The 20,353-nt window shown below is 32.1% G+C and overlaps 1 protein-coding gene across 1 annotated transcript in view; it reads right to left on the bottom strand.

The window, feature by feature from the left end:
• LOC145243682 (integrator complex subunit 13-like) overlaps window positions 1-20,353 on the bottom strand; it is a 1,170,185-nt gene that overhangs the window by 129,616 nt on the left and 1,020,216 nt on the right. Inside the window, exon 9 of the mRNA XM_080106736.1 lies at window positions 20,004-20,093. Within this exon, the coding sequence (XP_079962862.1) occupies window positions 20,004-20,093 (90 nt within the window). The remainder of the gene's footprint in view (window positions 1-20,003; window positions 20,094-20,353) is intronic.

The raw sequence follows: 20,353 nt of genomic DNA, 5'->3' as shown, positions 1-20,353 counted from the left end.
GTAATTGCAGTGAATGCAGTCTGGAGATTCAGAGTTCCTATCTGTTGCAGTTACCACCTGACGAAAGCCAGAGGAATAGTTGGCCCGAAACGTCATGAAATAACTAATGAAAAAGATGAGGATAATAGTCCACAATAAATAAAATTAATAAATAATACTCATCTCAATGAATTCCAATTAAAAAAAAATAATAATAATAATAAACACTGTGATTATTAGTAATGGTGTAATTTGAGTGGGGTTTAATTATTTAAGAAGACGGATCAATAGGAACTTGTTCATGTTAGACTTGAAAATAGCCATGTTATAGTCAACTGGGAAGCAGCCTTGCACTATTGTGTTCCACAAACAGGCAATTCTAGAAAAAAAAACTTTGCTCATGGAATTTACATTTAGTTTTAAGCACAGTTAGATAATAAAGGAAATTGTTGTAATAAGGGAGTTGTTGCAATAAGACGAGTATTTGCTGCGAATGTTGGGATGGATCAATTATAGATAAAAGCTCAGTTGAGCACCTCTTATGAAAATAACAATAGACTGAGAGGAAAACAGAAATGAAAAACGACAGTCTTAACGCTTTTTTCAAAAAGTTTAAGAAAATTAATGTATAGGCATAAGAACGTTCTGGAGTCAAAATCAATTTCGTTTACATAGTAACAAGTAGGAAAAAAACGTTTAATACTTTTTCATCTTGAGCTACATAAAAAAAAAAAAAACATGATTTCATGAGCTAAATGCACTGTTTGTTTCTTTTTGTTAAAATCTCGGCTATTCTAGCATATTTACATATTTCAAGCATATTTTCTTTCAGAATATATGTGTAATAATAAATAGATTTTAACTCCTCATTTGATAATATTTTTATTAACAACATGAAACCATTTTTATAGACAATTTTTATTGCATTTTGTTTAGGTTATCAGTCTAACTGCTTTCCTCTTGATATGCAAACCATCTTAAATTATTATGTTCAAACGTTATTTTCGACTTCCACCTTGATATCAGTAATCAAAGCAGAAACATTTAAGTGTTAAAATCGAAAGTTTCAATTCCAATTAACAGTCCCATCATTAAACGTGATGTATATTTAGCTACCGGGATGACACCTTCCATTTGTTTAATCATAAAGCCAAAGCAAATTGTTAAATAATTCACATAAGAACTAAGCCACAACAGAAAAAAAAATAACGATTCCCTCTTAGAGGTGTGCAACCCAGTACTATTTTGAAATTTGAAGGGAGAAACCTCTACATTTATAAAATTGTGTAACCACCTCGAGTCTTTATGAATGTGTGTGTGTGTGTGTGTGTGTGTGTGTGTGTGTGTGTGTGTGTGTGTGTGTTAATCGTGTGTTATATTTAAACATTTTTATGTACTGATAATCGATCATTTATTGAAATCCCAAAAAATATCAAAACTTTTTTAATTTTCTATTAAAAGAATAATTTAATCTGCAGGAATGCATTCATATAGAAGTCGGACATTTTAAAATTTTGTTAATAGTAAAAAAAAGAGTTGATAACATTGTGACCTTTCAAAATTTGCAACTTGGGTTAAGCCTTAAAATATCGAAATACCTGAGGAAAGAAACTGAAAAAAAAAAATGGAGAATGACTTAGCGGATAAAATGGATGAAGATAGATCAAGGTCTCCATGAAAAAGGACAAAAGAGTAAATGCAAGAGTGACGTAAATCTTCCAGAATAGAAGGAATGAGATGTCAAATCAGGAGGTTAAACCTTGCAGGTTGAAAGGTGTAGCATGCTATACAAATGAGATACCTAAATAAACAGAGCAAACTTTGAGCATTGGATACCGCTGTAATTCAGAGACTTGATACAAGATTAACACAGCATAACTATTGCCTTTATAAAATTAGTTATAGTTTTATAGTAGTTTGATTAACTTAAATTTTTCACAATTTTATTTAAAAAAAACAACCTCTACTTACATATAAAAGGTACTTTTGGTGTGTGCTTGTGTGCGAGTTCGTTCATATGGATTCCGTCCGAATCGATTAAAAAAATTTTTTTTACACAAATGTACTTTATGTCTGGTTTTTTTTTTTAAATAAGTTTTATATCGGAATGCCTCCACTAAATGTCAAAAATCGATAAGTGAAAAAATCCGATTAAAGAAAGAATAGTCCAATTTTTATGAAAGCTAACACCCTTACACAGTAATACATCACAAGTGCATTGGAGAAATTTTATCACCACACAAGATAAAGGGTCCAGCATATAAAATCAATGGTAAATTCTTTGATAATACAGGGGCGCATTCGAAATGAATGTTTCTGTTTAAAGCACAATTGAACCATGATACTTGACTTTTGCATTTCAAACTTTAATTCAACCCATTATATAAACATAATTTTATAAAATCAATAGTAGGTTCTCTACAGTGCAATGTAGACTACAATATATTGTGGATTAAGCCATTGCAAGGAGGCATGTGAAGCTTCTTCCTGTGGGTCTCCAATTAGAGCAGGCAATCAATTTGATTGAAAAATGGGTCAATTTCACTGATTTTGACGACAAGAAAAATATTTAAAAGGTGAAAAATTTGTTGATCCTCATTCAGTTCCTGGTAATGTCGGGTCTCCTTGTTAGTAATTTGATCAAAAATACAAATGGAAGAGTAAAAAACATAAGCAAAAGAAAAATGGAAGAAAAACAAATGCCCAGGAAATGCTGAGTAGGGACAGCTAGCATGTATATACTTGCTTTTAATATTAAATAAAAACAAAAAGATGCTTTCAAACTTGAAAGGAGTTTCAATGAATTTAAGCTGTCGATTAGACATTTAACTGGCTTTAAAATTCCTTACATGCATGCATACTTGTTTCAGTATTTACTTCATTAGTCATGTAAAAGCAAGAAACGCACACAACGCAGTTTGTGACATGAATTGGATTATTTTAAAAGCCTTTTACTGAATGCAATGTAAAAATATAATTAATTTTATCTAATGTCAGTGGCTTTAGCTGTGCATAAATGGCTTCCAAAATCTTAATTCATTTTAAGTAAAGTTTAGAATAATCGCTGATAATATTTTCCCTAAAACGACTAATACAATCTGAATAGTCTTCCATGTTTCAGAATTTTTTACATGAGGATTGACTATATGTATTCTTCAGACTACTATTCTCATCTCGATTGCTATATTCACAAATGTTACCGTCAACCTTCTTGAAGTGGATCTTTTCAATCTCAGGAACTTCGAATGGAATCTTTTATTTATTCCATTCATTTTTCTTGTTAAGTGTTTAGATTATTCCACTATTTTATTACTACTGCGTTTAAAAGAAATAAAATTGTAAGGTAGAAAACTATTATTATATTCAATATAACATCTCAGTTATTCCTCTCGTTGATTTTTATTTTTAGGTGATTATTTAAAAATGTTTCATATTTAGCAGTGTGGGCCAGACAAAATAAATTCTGAAATAAATTGTAGCAAAGTGTATTATTATACTGACAAAAACATGGCACAACAATAACAAATGAAGATTAGTTAGTCAGAAGCAAAGTTTGGTTTCAGTTTAAATGCTATTTGGGTCTGACTTTGAAAGTCTGATGAGATAACTTTATATGTTAGATTAATTTGGAATCACTTTTGGTGCTTCTTGTAATAATAATCATTGCAAAAAAAAAAAAAAACTAAAAAAGTTTCTAATTTTATGCTATACAGATTTGTTATTTCATAGACGAGTAGTTTCACGTTTTAGTATAAAATAAACGTTTGTTTTTATTGAAGATAATCAAATCTTTCAGAGCGTTTCTGGCATTCCCATTCTGTAACAGCATTCTCCACATATACATATTTTTATGCAGGTTTCCTTAGCTTTTTTTTTCCTGCAGCAAAAAAGCATCAGATGTAAATAATATTCTGCCTATTCTTTCATTCCAAGGCTTGAAATATAAGCAAAAATGTAAAACCTCCTTTGCTAATGTCAACATACTCACTAAACTAAATCGAGGTCTTGAAGAATAAGAATATAAAACGATCTTTGGTAGACTGGAAAGATAACATTAAAAAAAAAAAGCAAGCATTTTGACCAACTCAATAAATCAAATCCCAGAGTTAATAATGGAGTTTTTGTTGTGCTTTTTATTGCTTCCATAAATAGAAAAATATATGAAACATAACCAATATCTGACTGCTACTTCACCACTACGACCACCTTTACAACTAGATGCATTGAGTAACTATTAATAACTAGCAGACTGCCCGGCATTGCCTAGTCATAAACTACACATAATATTATTTTAATTAATGCAGATTTCTTATTTATTATCAACAGAAATAACGTAGGTATTAAGTGTAACATTAAATTCCTTTAAAAAAAACTGAAGCAATAAAATATTGGAAAGAAACTGAGACGTGTGTATTATGTTTTTTTTTTTCTAAACAGTTTACATCTTGTAAGTAAAAAAAAATACTCAAGCTGAGATTGAAACCAAAACAGTGAATCAAGTACACTAATCATTAGGTCAGCTTGACATGGTCTTTAAAAAGTGTTTTCAAACTGACTTATTTTTAACATAAGGAATCTGTAATGAACGATTCATGCATGCACATTTGTGAAATAGTTAGCAAACAGATAAAAATCCGACGACCCCTACTTACCAATTTTTCAAATTTGACCCTTAGCATCCCTTTTTTCCAGACAAAAACTGATGAAATTTTTTTAACATGTCTGAATACCCTATATACCAAATTTCAAGTCTCTAGATCAAAAATTCATTGAGCATATAGGTTGAGAAGTATCCTCACACACACACATTCTCATTTTTATAGATATGTAGATATGCCAATGAAAGATGTAGAGTAGCACTCTGAGACTATTAGTTGTATGATTTAATTTGACACTGCCAAAGTGTACCAGAACAGACTACCACTTTTGACTCACTTGAGTATAAATGAAATGGTCAGTGTCTAATTGATTCCATTAACAAGTGATAGATTGATTGCATTTGAAATTTATAACAATTTTCAAGAGATGAAAAGTCAAATATGGGCGAAAATTGAGTTTAAATTGACCTTTTTTACAAGACGTTGCAGATACATCTTGAGTGATTTTGTGAACAGATCGATACTGCCAATAAAATATATAAAGATGATTGATCAGTGAACAAACGTTTTTGGTGATGGTGGTGGTGTGAGGGAGGACACAAACTCTTTTACAAAAAGACAAACATGATGTAAATACTGCAAAATTATGACCTGATCACTGATCTCTAGCTTGGAGTGTCTCTGATCAACACAGGTCATTCCTCAATCAGCATTCTGAAGCTATCATTAACTCACCTGTGTATCTATCAACGAGAAGATTGCATGACATCTGGTCGAGGTCAAAGAACTCTGCACACAATGCTCCAATAAGTCATCCCTCCTGATTAAAATAGTAGGATAGACTAGACTCTAAAGCCTTGGTAGGGGAACTAGTTTATAAGAATGAAAACTCCAAAATAACATCAGTCGTCAAAGTTTAGGGGGTGGGAGTGCAACCACCCCAATCAGCCTTCTTGAAAGACAGTCATTAAAAAATAAGCTAAGTGGTTGACTATAGTTGAGGGCGACCTGATAGCTCCCTTTTCATTAGCTGCTACACCAAGATGTAGGGGAGGGCGCTACTCTATTTTCAGAATTACTTCACTTGCCCTTGGTCCTCCTTTTATAATGTTGAGTATTTAGGAAGAGAGCAACAAATATCATTCTTCAAGTTTTTAGTATGAGTCAATCAAGAATTGAACCTTAGTCTCCTAGCCCATTAGTAGCCACTCGTACTATTATAGCAAATAGGCAGACATGAAAAGTAAGAGAATTTCTTGGAGAGATATGAGTAATATCCTGAGATAGAATAAACTCATATGAAAGCAAATCTGATTCTAAAGTCAAATGAACAATTGTTGGATCATTCTATCACTCCAGAAAGTATCTCATTTCTCATGCAAGCCTCTGTCTGTATAAGAACTAGATATGTCCTAAGATGGAATACAGCTAGCATATTTATGGGAGTGCCACTTAAAGTACTCTTTCTTCATTGCTGGAGTTCAAAATTGACTTCACAATCTAGTGAGACATGATCTCTTTAGATCTCTACAGCTACAGAAGAGGCATTGCTAGTCTCTCTCTACTCTATCATTGGAAAGTACTCGATTGATCTTCAATCTCTGGTTCCTCCTTGTCAATCTCTGAGTCTTCCTTGTCAATCTTATACAGCAAGATATCGTTTTCTATCACGTTTACAAAAAAAAAAAAACTTCCGTTTTTTTTGCTCAACAAAAAAACAGAGTTTATTTTCAAAGAACTTTTTTCATCTATTGAACACCTTGTCACAAAACTGCTTCCCTGCATGGTCATTTTAAAAATCATGATCATTTTAAAAATCATGTTCATTTCTAAAATCATGGTCATTTTAAAAATCATGATCATTTTAAAAATCATGTTCATTTTTAAAATCATGGTCATTTTTAAATCAAATATCAGTAAACACTCAAAATATATCGTCCTCAATAGTTCTTAAATCTTATTCATTTCATTCATCATTTTTAATCCTTTCATGATATTTTTTATCCAACTAACATTATTTCATCAACTTTTATCCTTGAGTGGAGTTTAACCTTTATAAAAATGACGCATTAATAAATAAAAAAATCAAATTGTGAAGAGTGCACTAAGAGGAAAGACATCTACCATATAAAGTGATTTTGTCCGATATTCAAAGTCAGACCTAAATAGCAACCAGTCTGACATTTTCATACTTGATTTAGTCTATTTTTTTATGGAAATCACTTCAAAGTGTGAAGCCATTTGATGTAAAGAGCAAACAGGAGCAAAAGATGGCTATTGCGAATACAAGATGTACCTATTGATCTTAATCTCAAAAAGACCATGGCTATAAGTAGGAGGAAAACAGTCAGCAAGAAGAGTTCCACAAGCCTATAGTTATTGTAAGTAAGCTACTGAAATAAGCTGAATTACAATGAGGTATATAAGACTACTAGACTAATGAGTTAAACAAGCTGGAGCAAAGGAATAGATAAAACAATTCTGAATAACACATGTTATAATAGTATTTATAGAAAAGACTGAGACTAGTAGTATTATGTCTGTGAAATAGAAGCTGAAAGAAGATAAGGTAGGGCTAATCAAATTACAGATACATTTCTGCACCTTATCAAGAACCCTTAAATGAGAAATGTTCATCAGCCGAAACATGTCAACATGGTTTTATAGTAGATATTTGTAGCAATGCAAAATAGCCTTCAGTGTGAGAAAGTGTTAAGAGCAATAAGGAGCATCGACTTTGTGAGAAGCAGACAGAGACTGTTAGAGTGAAAACATTTTCTCTTACCAAATACTCTTAAACATTAAAAGGAATTATCTCCCTTAACTTCTGCAAATATAAACATCTAAAACCACTTTGTATTTTTAAACATTACAGGGAAATTACCACATAAATTACCATTATTAGATTTTTACTATTAATTGATTTACGTCAATTACTAAAACAAACTTTTTAAAAATTCTTGTTTCCAAAAAATAATTTGATTATGAAATTAAAGTCAATAAAATTCCACTATGTGGAAATTATATGGTCAAAGGACTTCTCGTCTGCAGAACACATTACCATAGGTGTGCTTCCTTAAAGATTGCTACATAAATATAAACAAATACTTGTCATAAACTATCCCCATAATTAATCAAATTTAGTTTCTTCCATTAATCATTTTTAATGCTCTCATAATATTCTTCATCTTCTTACTAACACTCATTCATCTCATGAATCATTATCTCAGACTTTTTAAATGTTGTAACATTGAAGGACCGATACTAATCAAGACAACATATTGCTATATTCACAAGAGTATTTACAGTGGTATAGAATAGTTACAGTTACAGAAAATCTGCGTCCAATACTGTGGCTATGACTGCCACTATGACTGCGTTTACCGGAATTTGTAAGTAAGCATCACTCAGGTCGATCTTAGAAAAGAACTTGCTGCCATTTAATTTTGTGAACACTTCCTCTGGGCTGGGTAATGGATAGTTAAGTCTTCTAATGACCCGTTGAGTTTGGTTGAGAAGTCAGCACAAACGCAGATTTCCCCAAACCTTTTTTTTACATAGACTGTTGGAGTAGCACACTTACTATATTCAACTTTAGCTAGTATATCGATGCAGTTTTTGATTTATCTTGTTCAGGGATGAAAACAGAACATTACGTTTTTTTTAAACACCAGTTGTGTGCTCGGTTTAAGCTTAAAATCCACAGCCATTTTTATGCATCTCCCAAGGCCAGGAGTAAATACATTTGGGAATTCTTTTTTAAAACTAGTTATAAGTTTCTCAGTTTCCACTGGACAGGTTTCTATTTTTGTGCAAAATGTGGATATAGGAAGATCCCACAGATGAAACTCATCCATGCTGTCAGAACCAAATAGGTTCTCACTATTTTTTTAATACCTACATTTTGAGGGTTTTTTTTTTTTTCCAGCGAGGTGATATTGGTGATTAATTCACTCTCAAAATTAATTATTGTACCATTGACAGCTATCGCCATTCTGTTGGTTCTTAGCATAGTCAGTTTTCGTAATTTTTGCCATGTTTTGAAATTTATAATTGGAAGATCCAACCCACTGTCTAACTAAAATTTAATATCCTTGCCGAGAATGTTGACCATTACGTATTTGCATAGGTTTTCATCTATGACGTCTCTAGTTATTGTTTGATGTACACAGCTTTTGTTCTGATTTTTCCTGCAGTGAGAAATTTTGTTCGATTTTATTACATATAAGGCATCTTCTTGTTAAGAATGGGCAATTCTTGACCCAGTGTTTACCACCACATCTGAAGCAAGGACTCGGTGCTTTTGTTTTTCCAACTTTTGGGGGTAATTTTCTGTGTACCATCTCAACCGTTTTTTGCTTTGTTATTTTTTTTATACTTGTGATGCCTGCTTCGATATTTCTCACATCTTTTTTTATTATTTCCACTTTTTGACAATCCTCATTCAATTTTTGCAGTATTAAGTTCGGTTCGTTTTCTAACTTCGTAAGAACTCTGCACCTGATTTACGCATCTTTTCCTGAGGTTAAACTTTGTGCAAAAACAAGGCATTTAAAATTGTCTGCTGTTAATTCAGACAACTTAAATGCTTGTTCACTGCTGCTGCGTACGTGGCAAAGTCTTTGGTCACATTCAAACATCTCCATTTGCTTATGAAAAAGAGACGTTTTCGGAGAGAATAGTTCTGTTAACAGATTTACCATCTCATTGAACGAAAAATCCACGGTTTTTCGTGACAAAATATAGTCCACAAATTTGTCAACTTTTCATAGCAGCAGTCTGGTCTTCTTCTGGTCAGACCAGTTACCGCAGTTGATATTGATAAAGTCTTCATATCTCCTGAAATAAGCTGCGAATGATTTTTCATCTTCTTTGTACTTAAAATTATCTATTGCGGACCATATTGTATTTTGAGAAAAAGCTTTTTCTTGACGATTTCTGCAAGTAGTTCCTCTGTTCATAATTGACATTCGGCTGACTGTTTTTGTAATTCCGTCTGTTGATCCTCTGTACATTGTTGATGTTCTGCCATCTGCTTTTGAGCTTCGGCCGCCTGTTTTTTAAATTTATTTTGTTGGTCCTTCAGCCACTTCCATTTGCAGTTTAGTCAGATGTGCCAATTCTAATTTTAATTCGTCCATTTTGTCTGGTTGGATTTAGCAATTTGAAAACGTTCGTTGTCTGGTTGAAAAAAACGTTTGCTGTATGGTTGCATTTAACAAAAACGTTTTGATTTTTTCTCCTTTTCGTTCTGCACGTATCTGTTTTTCTTTTTAGGGTCAATTAACACAGTTGTTAATCTGATTTTTTTTTTTTTTCAATTTCCGTAAATCCTTCAATCACAAATGTTATGCTGGACACTTTCTTAGACATGATAAACATTTGAATCCAACGGCGTTAGTATTTTCAGAACACTATTTTAGACATGAGTATGTTTCTCGAATCCAATGCCGCCAGTGTTTTTGGGAACACTGTTTTCGAATCCAATGTCGCCAGTGTTGTGGCTCGCATATAGCCACAAGAACAGAACAACGGATAACAGCTTAAAACATGTATTACATGAAAACGACGGAAATGTTTCAAACGGAAAGTGTTGATAATTCACTGAGCATGCGAGGGTTGCTCTAGAATTAGATCCCTTCCCGGGATCACCATGAGTTCTAGTTTATATGTACAATAGGTTAGTCCATTTGGAGGGTGGTTCCCTATAACACAAACCAAACATCATGAATAAACATTTGAAGACAAAAAGAACTTGAAACACAAAACTTTTAAAAAATGACTGAATTCCGCATTAAATAATCCTAAAAGGGTTAATATGCCATAAAAAAAAGAAATAATTGAACCAAATTTTATTTGAGCAAAATTTACCAACAAGCAATTCGATTTCATTCAGAAAATCTTTTGTCTTCTGACAACCACCAGGAAAACCCTAACTATTTCTCTTTCACAACTACACGATGATGCCAGCAGACAAAATTAATATAGAACAAGCAATAAAAACAGAAGTTATTATGTTGGAGTTGCCCTCTACAACATCTAAAGCAAAAACAGTGAACAGTTTCACAGATCATCAAACGACTCAACTCTCCAGGTTAAAAGAAAGCAGTAAAATTATGAGTAATAAAATACAAAATGGCGTCATTATTGTCGGGCAAAAATAAGCAACAAACATATCAATGAATATTCACAAAAATGCATTAATTCGTCTTTTTTTTTTTCAAATTTTATCTTTTTGTTTTCGCTGGAGATGGGACATTCAGCTGCTATGTCAGAGACTACAACCGAAAGATTTTCCTACGATTCTAACCGTCTCTTAATGCAAAATTGTTTTGAATCTCTCTTGTATTTTTAAAGCGAGTATATTCACCAGGTAAGTTTGGAAATTCTTTTTCATCATCTTTATTGTTCCTATCAAATTATTGTTCTTATCAAATTATTGTTCTTATCAAATTATTGTTCCTATCAAATTATTGTTCCTATCAAATTATTGTTCTTATCAAATTAGTGTCCCTATCAAATTAGTGTTCCTATCAAATTATTGTTCCTATCAAATTATTGTTCCTATCAAATTAGTGTTCCTATCAAATTAGTGTCCCTATCAAATTATTGTTCCTATCATTACTGAAATTAAAAAATTCTAAAGTTCCACTTTCTTTTCATGTTGTACATAAGACCGTAATATTTAGTTCTGTTTAACCTAGGATCATTAGGAATTCTGACTTCCACTTAGGTTGCTACTCACACCGTCTTGTCCCATATCCCTATGATAGGTTTAACAGCTCCATTTTCTAAATATGTAGCTGTAGGGATTACATAGCCATAGTGAATGATGCATGACTTATTTCAACAGACTTATATGTTCTCAGGACTTTTGCTTCATTGAATATTCCGTTTTTTACAGATGGCCTAGTTAAAAATTTAGTGTGACAGAATGAGAAATCAACAAGTGGATCATGTTTTAGAGAGTCTTGGACGTATCCAAAACAAGATGTAGCCATTCAAACTGAAGAGTGACAGAAGAAAATGTTATTTCAAAATCAAGTACTGACTGAGAGATTGGTAGTGAGACCCTCTCATAAATATACGTATAGATGTGTTTACAAAAGATGAAAATAGCCTTCAAAGTGATTCTTTTTTCATTTTTGCCATTTTTTTTTTTTCGCAGACGTTAATTATATAATTAATGTCTGCAAAAAAAAAATGGCAAAAATGAAAAATAAAATCACTTTGAAGTCTTTTTACTATGGGGCTACACAAATAGATATTCTATTTCAAAATTAGGGCAACAAAAAAGATAAGATTTGGAAATTAAGAGCAACAAATAAATATTCTATTTGCAAATCAGGAGCAACGGATAAAGAAAGATGGAATTCCAAAATTAATTGTGACAAATAAATATTCTTTTTCCAAATAAATCATTTTTTTCAAACTCAAATGCAAAAGAACATAATATATTTGAAAATAAGGACAACGGAAAAAGAAAGTTGAAATGCCAAAATTAAGTACAACAAATATTCTATTTCAAATTAAGACTAATAGAGAAAGAAAGATGATATATTTAAAAATTAAGAACTACGGAAAAAGAAAGATTTCTAAAATTAATTGCAACAAACAGATATTCTATTTAAAAATTAAGGGAAACAGACATAGAAAGATGGAATTTCAAAATAAGTATGACTATTATTATTTTTTCAAAATTTCAACAGACAAAGGAAGATTATATATTCTAAAATTAAGGACACTGGACAAGAAAGATGGAATTTCAAAATTATGTGTGACAAAGAAATATTCTATTTAACAATTAAGGGTGATAGACAAAAGAAGGTACTTTTTCAGAATTAAGAATGACAGACCAACAAAGATGCCAATTCAAACTTTATCATGATAAATTGACTAATGGGAGTATCTATATAAAAATAAAAGGCAAAACATGCGCGGGAGAGTTTTTGTATGTCCAACAAAGGCTTTTTTTGCTGGGGTCCCCGGGGGGGGGGGTTACTATCGCTTTGAAGTATTTATATAACCCCTAGATAATAATATCTATGATTTGCGAATGTGCGTTGCGTCTAGATTTATTTACAGCAACTTTTACAAAATTATTGCTATTTTGGGTTCTCATGTGTTGATTCGGCTTTTTTGTGTATAAGCGAAACTGATGTGAAACTAATGAGTGGTTTTCGGCTAGCCCAGAAACAACGTTCAGAAAGTGATGGACGTTTGGTCAATGTCGGTTTTCACCGTCATATCAGACAATTGCTTTCATTTGGACACTCCCCCTAATAAAGGAGGAGCTGGTTTTCCCCAACACATTGGGGAAACAAAACGAGACAAAGTTGAGTAAAAAAAAAAAAAAAAAAAAATCAAAAGAATTATCCCCGCAGTGAAATTAAGTGCGGATTTGACCTCATTAAACACGCACTTAACAACTGTCTCACAGTTTGACCTTAATTTGAACTTTTTAATCGCTAAATTTAACGTCTTACATTGCTTCAGTCGCCATAGCGCAGGTGTATGTCGTCAGCCTATTGGCCTCAAGGCTCCGGGTTTAAGACTACTTGCCACCAACCTCCCATTTTTTTCCTTTTACACCTACCAAAGATTTTTTTTTCCATTTTTAAAATTGCTGTTTTTTTTTGTTTTAGTTTTTTTAAGAAGTTTAACATCGTTTTTCTTGTTTTAGTTTTTTAAGAAGTTTAACATCGTTTTTTTTGTTTTAGTTTTTTAAGAAGTTTAACATCGTTTTTTTTGTTTTAGTTTTTTAAGAAGTTTAACATCGTTTTTTTTGTTTTAGTTTTTTTAAGAAGTTTAACATCGTTTTTTTTGTTTTAGTTTTTTAAGAAGTTTAACATCGTTTTTTTTTGTTTTAGTTTTTTAGGAAGTTTAACATCGTTTTTTTTTTGTTTTAGTTTTTTAAGAAGTTTAACATCGTTTTTTTTTGTTTTAGTTTTTTAAGAAGTTTAACATCGTTTTTTTTTTTGTTTTAGTTTTTTAAGAAGTTTAACATCGTTTTTTTGCTTTAGTTTTTTAAGAAGTTTAACATCGTTTTTTTTTGTTTTAGTTTTTTAAGAAGTTTAACATCGTTTTTTTTTGTTTTAGTTTTTTAAGAAGTTTAACATCGTTTTTTTTGTTTTAGTCTTTTAAGAAGTTTAACATCGTTTTTTTTTGCTTTAGTTTTTTAAGAAGTTTAACATCGTTTTTTTTTTGTTTTAGTTTTTTAAGAAGTTTAACATCGTTTTTTTTTGTTTTAGTTGTTTAAGAAGTTTAACATCGTTTTTTTTTAATATTTAAACAGGGTTAAGTTTCCCTTTTGTCCCGCTTTACCCCCCTCCCCAACACACACACCTACAAACACCCGGGCAACGCCAGGTACCCTCGCTAGTCTTATAGAAAAGCATAGTTACATCAAAAAAATAAAAATTGCTTTATATTAACATTGTCGATAAAAAAAACAACGTTCAAAGAGTAAAGTGATTTATTTGTTTCTTTCCTGTCTTTTTACTTTTAAAATCTCATTCTTACTTGCATCTCTTTTTCAGTCCAATTTCTCTTGTCTTTAGAAGTCTTTCATCTTTGAAACATTTGGCTCCGAGACTGAAAGGCACTTTACCAAAATTATTGTTCAAGAAAATAAATGTAAACTAACATTTATTTTGTGGGTGAAATTTTTTTTCATGTGAAAATTTTAGGGTGCAAAGTCCTAAGTATTTCATTGATGTTTATATGAATTTGATGTTAATATAAAAAAATATTGATCTCCATGGTTGGCAATGCATCATATATATATATATATATATATATATATATATATATATATATATATATATATATATCAGTGGCGACTCTAGCCTATTATTGCTACTCGTGCCCACCCCCGCCCTCTGTCAACTTCAGTTCCCAATCTGTGGTCTGTGGACCCAAAGTAAGTGATCATAGTTGCTATTGCGTGGTTCTCCATTGTATAGCACGGCTTGACTAACGTACCTTGTATGGTGTTTTTTTTTTTGTGAACAATCAAGATACTATATAATTTGTAGTCTTGTTAATACAGTAGATAAGATAATTTTTTTTTCCTTTCAAAAGTATAGAAGAAAAGAGATGTTCATTACTATGACGAGAAAAACATGTTTATTAGAATAAAGAAATTGATGACAATGACAACTAAACAGGTTAGCAGTTAAGTCCACAAATCCCCAGGTCATTTGTCTCATGGAATTATAAAATAATTAAATGATTGATTTTTTATTAGCACTTCACAATCGTTTTTTTTTCATTAAGGAATGGTTTATTCGTGAATTTTGAATCACAGAAATCTACAAAAAATGCGGGTTCTATGTCATTTTATATTAATAGTAAGAAAAACCCTCAAACCTCGGAACCTTCGTAGAATTCCGTAGTAGAACATAAATAAATTTTTTTCATAAAGATTCTGTATGTAACTTTTTTTTGCTGCATCATTTCACAGCAAGTGTTCGTCTATAAATGCCTTTGAATGGGCGTGCCTGCAGGTCAAGTGCATTTTTGGGAAGGTCATCTCATTTGAGCATAAACTCCAGGCGTCTTAGTTTGGCCGCAATTCATTTCTTTGCTCTAAGTCTTTAAGCATTTCCTTCTCAATTGAAATTCGGGCTAAAGACGAAAGTTGATCCTCAGCCATAGTGCATCTCAAAAATGATCGTATTCTGTCCAAGGCTGAGAAACTTCTTTCATTTGAAACTGAAGTAGTGGAAATGGCAAGGAAAAGTTGTATCAGTCTCACAGTTTCAGACATTGCAGATAAAAAACCATCTCCAAAATAGATTTACTTGAGGACATTTTTTAAAATCATTGTCAGAATACAAATACTTGAGCTCACTTGTCAAGGATTTTAGGTCAAAAATACCAGGGTATTTTTTCTGCAACGCATCTATATGTTGCTTAGGGAATGTACAGGAAAAAACTTCAAACTTCTTCACATCGAGCAATTCAAAATATGAAAAGTCTCCTATGTTGGTGAATCGATCCTTTAGTGACGAAATGATGTTTTGAATTATTTCAAAATATACACTTTTGTAGTTGATTCGATTTCCCCTAGTTCTTTTTGTGGGTGGAGCGTGTGATTCGTCAGATATCTCCATGTCTGTCATCGTTTGTTGGATCATATTCTCATAATGTTCATTGTCACAATTGTTTGATATTGATTGAATGAAATCATGTATTTTATCTTGAGCATATTTCACGTCGAGTTTTCTGCTCTGTAAAATGTCTAATAGTTTCTCTGCTTGAAAAAGAATGACATAAAAACAGTTAATAAAAAAATGAAAGTGAAATCATTCACTTTTGACAATAAATTGTGAGTTTCACTTAGTGTTGCTTCATTCCATATTTCGCCGTGATCAAGAATATCTTCGAGTGCGTTCATTATTTTTTGACGATCGTCTTTTATAGCGGATACGGTTCTTGAGTTATAAAACCATCTGGTAGCACACAAAGATGGAATGCTGATTTCAAATTTTCGGAACACACTCTCCCGTTTCATACTAGATGATGTGAATTTACTCAAAACTAAATTAAGTTTATGGGCATAACAATGGATGAAATCGGCGTATTTAAATCCCCTTTCTCTCAATTTAATTTGCACTCTGTTCCGTTCACCTGCCATCACGGCTGCTCCATCATAAGTTTGGCAAACCAATTTTGATTTTGCATCATTAAAGGAATTTAAAGAATTCTCGATTACATCAGCTAATCTTGTGACACTTTTGTCAGCGCTCACGTCATGAAATCCAAGGAATCGTTCAATAATTTTGCATACCTAACAATGATCGAAAGCTGTGCATGCATTGCACAGTCAGTTGTTTCATCAGCCTGCACTGAAATAAAATGGGGCATTTGAATTTCAGCGTAAATAACATCAGCAATCACGTTATCAATTGCAGATATAATTTCATTCTGTATTGTTCTTGAAATACCTGAGAATTGCCTAGAGCCTTCTTTGGCGGAAAGTTTTGATGCAAACGCACTGTCAATTTTAGAGAAACACTGCAATAATTCTTGATAATTAACTTTGTTAAGACTATCTTCCCCTTCATTGTGTCTGCGCAATGGTAGTTCTTGTTTGCAAAGATATAATATTGTGTTTATCAGGTGTTTCAGATATTGTCTATTTTCTTCGACCAATTTACTGTACCTTTCTCTTTCAAGTTTGGCCGATTCACTAATAGCAGTGACTATGTCATACATGCCAAATGTTTTTAAACGCTTATAATTGTTCAAATGAGTCATTGATTTTGAATGAATTTTGCAGTCAGCCAAAATAGGCCTATAATCAGTATAGCCAGTATCAGTCCATGCTTGTCCAGATTTAGGCGTGAAAAGCAAGCAAGGCCAACAATAGAGTTTTTCCTCAGATTTACTCGCACATAACCAGTCATTAAACCATTTGGATTGGAACGTACAAGTTCTAACTTTATTCACCAATAAAGGAGTTGGGCGCGCAACTTTGATAATTTCTCGCTTTTCGGCTACATTTCTCTGACCAAACGATCTATTTTTCAGGTCTAACACAATATCCATTTCCATTATATCTAATTTTAAATTCAGATCATTAACAGCAAATGCAGTACAACTTTTTTTTAAATGTTTCAGAGAATAATCTGCTTACCCGTAAAACATAGGAAAATTAGCCCAAGTGATGTTTTACGCAAAATACAGGGAACTTCCAAAATGTAAATTCCATCTGATGAATCTTGAAACATATGATATCTTGACCAGTTGAAGTTATCCGTGGAAACACTGACAACATTGAAAATCTTAATTTTATCCAAAAATTCTAAGATACAAAGAATTCGTAAATAAAGGCCATGATAAAATTGAATGTAGTGAAGCGACTGAAATATTTTTGGCAACTGAAGTAATGTTCTCCAAAAGCGGCGATTAAATTTCCCATAGAATAAAAGGTAATATTGATGAATAAAGTTGGGTTTAAATAGCTGTGAAATGATGGATACAAAAAAAAGTTACATACAGGGCCTTTATGAAAAAAATTACAAAAGTATTTATGTACCACTATGGAATTCTACGAAGGTTTATTGGACTGACGGGCTTCTTAGTATTAATGTAAAATGACTTAAAACCCGTATTTTTTGTAGATTTCTATGATTCCAAATTCACAAAAAAAAAAAATTCCTCAATAAAAAAACAAACAAATTCACTCTCATTCAAAAGCTGTTCTTTATTAATTAATGAAACAATAACTTCATCACTGATATTTATTTACAATCTGATATATACGCATGGTTATGATTACACATAACTATTCGTACTACTACATATTGCAGCAGTAGTAGTAGTAATCGTTCTTGATGTGTTTATGCGTACGTATGTATCTATAGATCTCTCTCCCCCCCTCTCTCTCTCTCTCGGCCCCTCTCCCTCTTCCCAAAACAGGCATCAGCAGTAACATCGTGCTAAATATTTTAGGCACCGTAGGTTGACTTCATTTTGCGGGTGGCTACAGCAAAAAGCGGGATTTCTCTAACATTACTATTTTTACGAGAGGGGTTTTGTGCTTGGCACAGATTACGTCGTAGCCGCTGTTATGAATCTGACGGTGGCCGGACAAAGATAATCCATTCAAAACAGCATCCTTGCATTATTCCCAGATATATTTATGAATTTTTGCTACTTAGTTATCGAAACTTGAATAGATACGTAATTTAATTGAGATCAGACTAAGTGTATTTGCTTGAAATTAATGGATGATTTTTAATCCATTTTGAATAACACTGACTGAATTATTGGTCGTGCCGGGCACGAGTGGCACTAGTCCCATCTCCGCCTCTAATATATATATATAAAATTTAGTAGAGTCCCAAGACAAGTATAAAAACAATTTATTTTAAATTTTTATTTCTTTCTTTGGAGTGTATGGTACTGTTTAGTCCCCTCCCAACCCCCGTCCATCATTAAATAATAAATTATAGAAAAATAAAATAAGTGCATGTAACACATTGTTGCCTAGAATACACATGCCATATTCCATAATAAGTTCAATAGTTAAGGATTTCATCAAAAACATACATATTATGTATGTGCACTGGTTCTTTTAAATATTTGATGCAGAGCAATTCTTTTTTATATAATGTTTTTTAATAATTAGTTTATTTTAAAAGTTTTTTTTAAGGTAGATGCAAGTTTGGTGCATATTAGCACAAAGAGAAAATGGAGCTACTATTTGTCTTGCTTTCTCTCTTTTCCCTTCCCTGTTAATGACACCATATTTTTACTAAGCGAATTGATTCTATCTTTCCTTTGATTTCATTTAAAGATAAGTGAAGCATGCATGGTGCTCCTCATTTAGCCCCAAAAGTCCCCAGGGGACTCAAATCCTGGTGAAAATGAACAAACGGTGCAGTTTTAGGCCTTAAAATATGTAAATTTGAGTTCTGCACCATGCAAAAAAAAGCAATGACTAAGTCCATCATTCGCCCCCGCCTCATTTAGCCACCAAGGTCCCCAAGGCCTTAATATATTTAAATTTTAGTTCAGCACCATGCAAAACTGCTAAATAGACATACACAGAAAATTTGGTACAAATATGGTAATATAGTCCCCAAGAATGGAGTGTTTTTATTAGCCCTAGCCCCTGAGGCACACCCAAGAGTTATCGCGAAGTATAGACAAACAAAAGTATATAGAAATCAGTTACAACTTTTCAGAAAGTTTTATAAAAATCCAAGGCATCAATTTTTTGAATAAGCACAAAGTGTAAATTTTAGCCATTTTAATCCGAAAGGCACCCTTAGGGGAGCAACCGGAGTTTTTCCCGGAAAATCCGTTCTGTTACTTTTTTACTCAAATCATGTTTAATGTTTGTGCAAAATTAAAAAAAATTCCAAGGCATAGTTATTGAGAAAAGTGCGAACGGACGAGGAGGAATTTACAGGTTGGGGGACCAATAAATGTGTACCAACATTTATGAAGATGTTGATGAATATAAAAAAATTTTATTTGCAAGAAACTTATGAATAAAATGTGAACAATTTTGGTTTCAATATTTCAACTAGCAAACTTTGTAAAGCATTAGTGAACTGGCAAATCGAGCCAGTTCTTGAAAAATGTCACCATTGTAAAATAATTCCTAGTAGGATACAATTGTTTAATATACAAATGAGTTGGAGGTTTAAATTATTGTTAGTAAGAGATATATAACTATGTTTATTGTTATCTTTAAATTATTTTTCCATCTATTTAATAATCAAGTTAATTATATTAACTAATAATTTTATTTTTTCTTCATAAGTTTTCATCATAACTCTATCAGATTCTATCTAGTGACCCCCCCTCTGTATCATTACATATGTAGTATACATACGCATATTAAAAAAAGAACCAATCCCCTCCCATCCTCGTAATAAAATCCTAAGGAAAATTTATTTTACTTACCTCCCAGGAGAAAGTTTGTCAGACAGGAAGATGGCCTGCTGTTGACGTCGACTGGTGTTATGCGATGACAACTCGTGCAGTGATGCAATTCTGAAATTAAAAAAAAAAAAAAAAACGATAATAAAAAAGCAATAATAACCACACAATATTAAAACATCCATCTACTTTATGGGGGTTAATTATTGGACAAATGGTTATCTTCCTGAACTATGGAATCAGCGATAATATGTCCAAATCTAATAGGATCTTTTGTGATCATTTTTCTGTTGAGAAAATTATGTCCCTATATATATATATATATATATATATATATATATATATATATATATATATATATATATATATATATA

This window comes from Euprymna scolopes, chromosome 22 (genome assembly GCF_053919585.1).
Source record: "Euprymna scolopes isolate OS-2025 chromosome 22, ASM5391958v1, whole genome shotgun sequence".
NCBI classification, from domain to species: domain Eukaryota; kingdom Metazoa; phylum Mollusca; class Cephalopoda; order Sepiida; family Sepiolidae; genus Euprymna; species Euprymna scolopes.
This window is presented reverse-complemented; position numbering and strand designations above follow the sequence as displayed.